Source organism: Pseudochaenichthys georgianus, chromosome 11 (genome assembly GCF_902827115.2).
Source record: "Pseudochaenichthys georgianus chromosome 11, fPseGeo1.2, whole genome shotgun sequence".
NCBI lineage: Eukaryota > Metazoa > Chordata > Actinopteri > Perciformes > Channichthyidae > Pseudochaenichthys > Pseudochaenichthys georgianus.
Genome location: NC_047513.1, coordinates 30,769,998 through 30,777,143, shown reverse-complemented (window position 1 = coordinate 30,777,143; position 7,146 = coordinate 30,769,998). Strand labels below are relative to the sequence as shown.

At 43.8% G+C, this 7,146-nt stretch overlaps 1 protein-coding gene across 1 annotated transcript; it reads left to right on the top strand.

Moving 5' to 3' along the window:
- Positions 1-4,232: 4,232 nt before the first annotated feature.
- LOC117455404 (tripartite motif-containing protein 16-like) lies at positions 4,233-6,790 on the top strand. Its single transcript, XM_034094918.2, has one exon. It carries the CDS (start codon positions 4,294-4,296, stop codon positions 5,956-5,958), a length of 1,665 nt encoding a protein of 554 aa, XP_033950809.1. The 5' UTR covers positions 4,233-4,293; the 3' UTR covers positions 5,959-6,790.
- Positions 6,791-7,146: the final 356 nt, after the last annotated feature.

Sequence of the window (7,146 nt, the reverse complement as noted above, 5' to 3'; positions counted from 1 at the left end):
TCCTGTCCTCTAATAATATTACTACAATATGAGAGTTGAACTTCTTTACACGTGTTGCAAGGGACCACACTTTACTATTCCCTCTAATGTGAAATGTTATTGGAGATGAAAACACAGAAAATGTTCACCCCTGAAACTTTTTGTTCTGCTTAATTGGAGTCCAACCAGCTGATCTCTAGAAACATTTATACAAAATGTACATCTCTAGAAACTAAAACAAGGTGGATTTAATTCACAATTATTATTTTTTCAACAGCTAGATTAAAAAAATTATATAAATCCAATAAAAACAAGATGCATAATGGGAAAGGATACAATAATAATTAAGTACCAGTTGATACTTCAATGTTTCAAATATTATGTTATTTTTATTGCAAATTTAAAGTGGACCTATCATGCTATATTTGAATAATATATTGTCGGGCCATACCTATATAAAACATGTCTGTGAAGTTTAAGGGGGGCAAGGCACGAGCGTCATGTTACCATGCCACGGCAACCCCCCATTCCCCTGATAGGCGGAGAGTTGCCCATATACAGTAGGCGGAGCTCCTTGTTTCTGACGTCAGAGATATTTCAAATCTGTATCAGATCCGTTGCAGCCCCGTTTTCAGAGATTTGGGTATGGAGGAAAAGAGAGAGGGTTGTGTTTTCTGACACTTGGTGAGTTCCCTGACACACCGGGGACACATTCATGTATACAAGATGTACAAAAGTGCATTTTGCATGATAGGTGCCCTTTAAGTTTTGGTTAATATCCATCAGAAATAAAGTGTGGTCTATTGGTCCAGGGAGAAACTCCCTCTGGATGTGAGCCTTTGCAGACCATTTACATGCAGTGCACACAAACTTATATAATACACTACAGGAGAGGCAAACTCCAAAAAGCAGAATCGCCCCTTTAAATGACCGCTCGCTACTCGAGGATATTTTACAAATTGACTTTCCTCTTGAGAAAGTATTTCCGGTCCAAAATGATGATGTATAGTCTCATATGTGTACTATGACGTCCAACTCTGTAATTGATTTCTAGTTGGACAGCGCGAAGGACTTGGCAGCATGCACACATGTCTCAGGAAATTAGAGAAACATTAGCTGTTTGTTGCCTCGCGGACACAATGACGGAGTTAATGGAATTACATCAACCTGATACAGTTTGCCCCAAATCCCTCGGAAAGATGCTGCGTGCTCAAAGTTTGGCCTCGAGGCTGAAGTCTGGAGATCTTCCAAATGTTTTTAATCCATGAATGAAATACGTGTGTGTGTGTTCACATGTATGCTTGCAGGCCCTTTTTACGTGTTGTATCCTTATAGGCTACAGTCTATGGTTGTATCATGAATGCAAAATATGTGAACGATGTGGTCTTTAACTGCTGTTCCTTCCTTAAAACACACGAGGGAGACATTGTCCACCGTTTCTTTACCCCTAGAAGAAATGGAGTATACCATATTAAAAAAAAAATGCTGACCTTTGCTATTCACTTTAGACTCAACCTAATGAGGAAAATATCTGAACTTGTATCATTTGTATTTTTTTCACATATGTGTTGAACAGAAATGTGAAAATTAGTACAACAATTACTCTCTTTTCGTCCTCATTACAGAATAAAACAATATGACGAGAGTCAGCAAGTGTCGACTTCACAGTGGCGTATTTGCAATTTAAATGAGCTTTGTGCAATTTCCTTGTCTGGCACTCGGTGAACAGTCAGTAAAACCCCGGCCATCTGGTACATTTAACAGCCTGAAGCAAACTCTCAGCATTTCAGCGTTTCTCTGTTTGTGTCTTGACTAATTCTTTAGTCTAATTATGTTGTGCTAATATATAATTAAAGGTGAATTAGGTCTGTAAATGCAAGTAGATTGTTCCACATGCTGGTGTGGTTTCATGTGTAGCACGATGGAGGGGATCTGTTACTCCAGCTGCTTCAGGATCATTAGGTCGAGAAATGTGAGCCTCCAAGCTACAAATATACCTTTAAACATAGCATGACAGGGCTAGTGCTGAGATAAGTAATGTATTATTTAATTAGTTGTGTAAAAACATGAATCAACAAGAATTTTGAAAGCAGTTAAAGTTGTTAATCAAGCTAAGATGACTTTATGAAGCTCAGCGCAAGTTCTTTCAGGAAGACTGGGTATGCATTCACTCCGCAGCCAATCACCGTGCTGCAGCCACACTTTAAAATGGTTCTCCTCTCTCCTGCAGTCAGCTGTGATTTCAGGTTTCCATGCCGCCGCCCGCCTCCTCCCCATCCACCTCCTTTCATCACATCCAGTGCCAGGAGAGCAAATACCTCATCACCCTCCTCTTCATCCCATCTCCTCATCAAATCCAGATCTTCAGCATCATCACCAGTGTCTAGACCCCGGGGGGTTCCCTATGCTCACGGCTGCATTTCCCCCTTTAGATATACGATTTCAGGATCGGGGTTTAATCGCCAAAGACTTAACATTTATCATATGACATGTCAATAAATGTTCTTTAAACAAAATGAAGTCTCTCCTGATTGAAATGTTTTGCTCCGATATTTTGATTACTAAATTGTATTTTGTATTTTCAAGTTTTCGCCATTGGTTGGACAAAACGAATAGTCTGAAAATGTATGATCGGGCTCCAGGAAATAAAAATAGACATTTGTACACAGGGTGGCATGGGGGTGGCAATTGCCACCCTAAAAAAATAGCCTTGCCACCCCAGTTGGCATCTTTGTTTTGAAAGAAAAGTTGTGGCTCATCGGACATTTATGAGAGAAAATCTCTAATGTCCGAGTGCAAGTGAATGCAGCACAAGACGAGAGCCTTGTAACCCCTCCCCTGGCTCGAGCTTGGAAATATGATTGGAGGCAATTTCATGTGAACGGGGGACGGCGCAAAACGAGAAGCATTCGGACTCAAGTAGACAGAAGGAATGAGGTGCGGTCTACAATGACAGAGAAGAGACTGTCAAGTTTGGCTGTACTCAGCATTGAATCAAAACGCACTAAAGCTTTGGATCTTAATACGTTCGTGAGGCGTTTTGCTGAACAACATGGTAATCGCCGCATTCAGCTGTTAAAGGCATGCAGAGGGGGGGGGGGGGGGGTATTTTGAGTGGGGGTGGACTCCGCTGTATAGAAAACTGTGGTTTCCATAGTTCCCCCACAGCAGCAGACGCACAAATGACGTCCGCTGGCGCATCATAAACACGTCGGATAGTGAAAGTGCAGTCGGATTCTCAAAGCACCGCAGTCTCTTCTCCTAAGTCCTTTTGAAATGTCCTATCCACTATCCCTTAACCCCGTGACGTTTCACACAGAGGTCAAGGAATAGACGATAAGGATATACGATAGGAGCTGATTTATGGACTATTCGACAGCTGAGTCTTCCTCCTGAAACAAAGCACAGTGTTCATCCTCACTCAGTCTGACCCCTCCCTCACTAAAACATATGTTTACGCATGTATCGCAGGAGGGTTGCTTTAATACACATTTACTGTAGTTGTTTATACCTTCAACTTTTCTTTGAAATATTAAGCTTCATCACTATTTGTCCGACTCTTCCAGCTTAACATTTCACTTTCAACAAAGTCAGTGCATTTGAGCTGTAACTATTTTGATTCAAATCATTTCACTTTTCTGCATCTCTCCGCTAAGTTCAGCAGTTTGTAGCTAGGGAAGGAGGTTCAGTCTCCTGGATCACGTTGGGTAGGGGTGTCTCTGTGATGGGGTCCACACACACACACACACACACACACACACACACACACACACACACACACACACACACACACACACACACACACACACACTCAAAACTACTACTACTACACACAGTAAAAAACGACTTACTATACATTCAACTATTAAATCAATCAGTTATTTCAGGACATTGAGGCGATACATTTACAGTGGAGGAAACAAGTATTTAACCCCCTTCAGATGTTGTAAGTTTACCAACTTATTTTACAACTAAAAGCTCTTTTCAAATGAAGAGCAGGTTGTAAACGAGGCTCTGTGTAAATAAACACGGGTCAGAGTCTGAGCGCTGCTGCTCCTCCTGCAATGAGTCAGTCTGATGAGCCCCCCCTCTTCTTCCTGCTCTCAGACACAGCCAGCAGCTCCACTCTGTACTTCCTGGCTCCTCCCCTTCAGAGCCACACTGAGGAGGAGGGGTTTAACCAACATGTGGGTAAAGCACAAGAGCTGATAGGCCACATTCACCGCCCACACACATCCTGTTCAGAAAACCTGTCACACTAGTTTCAGCTCTCAGGAAGTGAAACTCACACACTCGCTGCTACTGAGAGGTGAAATGGCGCAGAGAGGAGTTCAGCTGGACCGGGAATCCTTCTCTTGTCCCATCTGTCTGGATCTACTGAAGGATCCGGTGACGACTATCTGTGGACACAGCTACTGCATGAAGTGTATTGCAGGCTTCTGGGATGGAGAGGATGAGAAGAAGCTCCACAGCTGCCCTCAGTGCAGGCAGAGCTTCACACCGAGGCCTGTCCTGCTGAAGAACACCATGTTAGCAGCTTTAGTGGAGGAGCTGAAGAAGACTGGACTCCAAGCTGCTGCTACTGACCTCTGCTATGCTGGAGCTGGAGACGTGGCCTGTGATTTCTGCACTGGGAGGAAGCTGAGAGCCTGTAAGTCCTGTCTGCAGTGTGTGGCCTCTTACTGCGACCAACACCTCCAGCCTCATTATGAATTGCCTGTCTTTAAGAAACACAAGCTGGTGGAGCCCTCCAAGAAGCTCCAGGAGAACATCTGCTCTCGTCACGACGAGGTGATGAAGCTGTTCTGCCGCACTGATCAGCAGAGTATCTGTTATCTCTGCTCTGTGGACGAACACAAAGGCCACGACACGGTGTCAGCTGCAGCAGAGAGGACCGAGAGGCAGAGAGAGCTGGAGGGGAGTCGACTCGACATCCAGCAGAGGATCCAGGACGGAGAGAAGGAGGTGAAGCGGCTTCAGCAGGAGGTGGAGGTCGTCAACAGCTCTGCTGACAAAGCAGTGGAGGACAGTGAGAAGACGTTCACTGAGCTGATCCGTCTCGTGGAGAAGAGAAGCTCTGACGTGAAGCAGCAGCTCAGATCCCAGCAGGAGAGAGAAGTGAGTGGAGTCAGAGAGCTCCAGGAGAAGCTGGAGCAGGAGATCTCTGAGCTGAAGAGGAGAGACGCTGAGCTGGAGCTGCTGTCTCACACAGAGGACCACAACCAGTTCCTGCTCAGCTACCCCTCACTGCCAGCCCCCCTCAGTGGAGCTACACACTCCTCCAGCACCAACATCCGTCCTCTGAGCTACTTTGAGGACGTGACGGCGGCCCTGTCAGCACTCAGAGACAAACTACAGGACGTCCTGAGAGAGGAATGGACAAACGTCTCACCGACTGAAGTGGATGTTTTACCGTCAGCAGCAGAGCCCGCCTCCAGAGCTGGGTTCTTAAGATACTCACAGGAAGTCACTCTGGATCCAAACACAGCATACACACGGCTGGTATTATCTGAGGGGGGCAGAAAAGCAACACTCATGAGACAACAGTCTTATTCCAGTCACCCAGACAGGTTCACTGGGTGTCAGCAGGTCCTGAGCAGAGAGAGTCTGACTGGACGTTGTTACTGGGAGGTGGAGCAGAGAGGGTTAGGAGTTTTTGTAGCAGTCGCATACAAGAACACCAGCAGAGCAGGGGGGGAAAGTTTATTTGGAAACAATGACACATCTTGGTCCTTAGATTGTTTGAAAAACAGTTATAGATTTCGTTACAACCGTATCAGCACTCCCGTCTCAGGTCCTCCGTCCTCCAGAGTAGGCGTGTACCTGGATCACAGAGCAGGTGTTCTGTCCTTCTACAGCATCGTCTCTGAAACCACGACTCTCCTCCACAGAGTGCAGACCACGTTCACTCAGCCGCTGCGTGCTGGAGTTTGTCTTTGTGATTATGGAGACACTGCTGAGTTCTGTAAACTCAAATAGCCTGAAGTCCTTGGAGGAACTTTTCTACTTCTTAAACTTACCGTGTCCATCAGAGCTGATTGTCCATGTCTTCACTGCAGAGATCAGCTGTCAATCAAACATGATGGGCGGGGCTTCAACATCTTCACACGAGTTGTTCTGTAGATGTTGGACTTTCTTCCGGCTCCTTCCTGTGTCTGTGTAGCCATGGAGGCTGCTCAGGAGGATCCTTGTTCACCTGAACTGATGTGTAAACTTTGCTCTAAATATGTGTTGGATATTTCTTTTGATTCATGTTGTTGTTTCTCTCGTAGTGCACGAGTCTTCAGAGAGGAAGCAGCAGAGCTTCTTTTATTCTACACATGTTATTCTGGTTCTAAAGCAACAGAGACATTTATAATCACGTGTATTATTTTTGACATATTAAATGTTATTGTTGCCCAAATTAACTACACATGAGATCCCAGATGGTTATAACACTTATTTCATCATAACATGTTTAATTAAAATGATATTACTTCCTGTCATGATCATAATCAATAAGTACATTTATTATTCTGCTGTAAATAGCTTAGTCTTTGCTCGGGAAATAACATGTTATTGTTTTGCAGACTTGTTGTTGTTGTTGTTGTTATCCAAATAGAAAGTGGGGACTCTGATGTTTTATAGAACTCATCATGATAATAATCAATAAGGACATCTTGTCTGATTCTGGTTGAAACAGCTGAGATGAAACACATTCATGGTGCGGAGAAAGTGAGACTGGTCATGAAATCATTGAACAGACTTCACTGATGGGATGTGTGATCAAATTAAATGTTTGGATCATTAATAAAGGTTTGTCTTTCAAAAACAAAAACAGGATGTTCTTCTTGTGTCCAAGGTGCTACGAAGCTGATGGGGAACATGCGGAAGTGATCTGAGACAAATGAAGCTCAGCGCGAGTTCAACCAGGAAGACCGTCTTTCCTCGTTCATTTACTATTTCCATGTTACTACTCTCTCCTCTCAATAAGTGTAAAGTCAAACAGAGCCTCAGGCTTTAATACATATAAAATAAAAAACAGATGACAAGTAGTCGAAAAATAATATATATGGACACATACCAATAACAAAATAGGCTAATTGTAATCAGAAGTTAAATCATTAGAGCTACACATTTGTTTCATTTAAATACAAATCAGCAATTAATAGGGATAGACAACCGGTG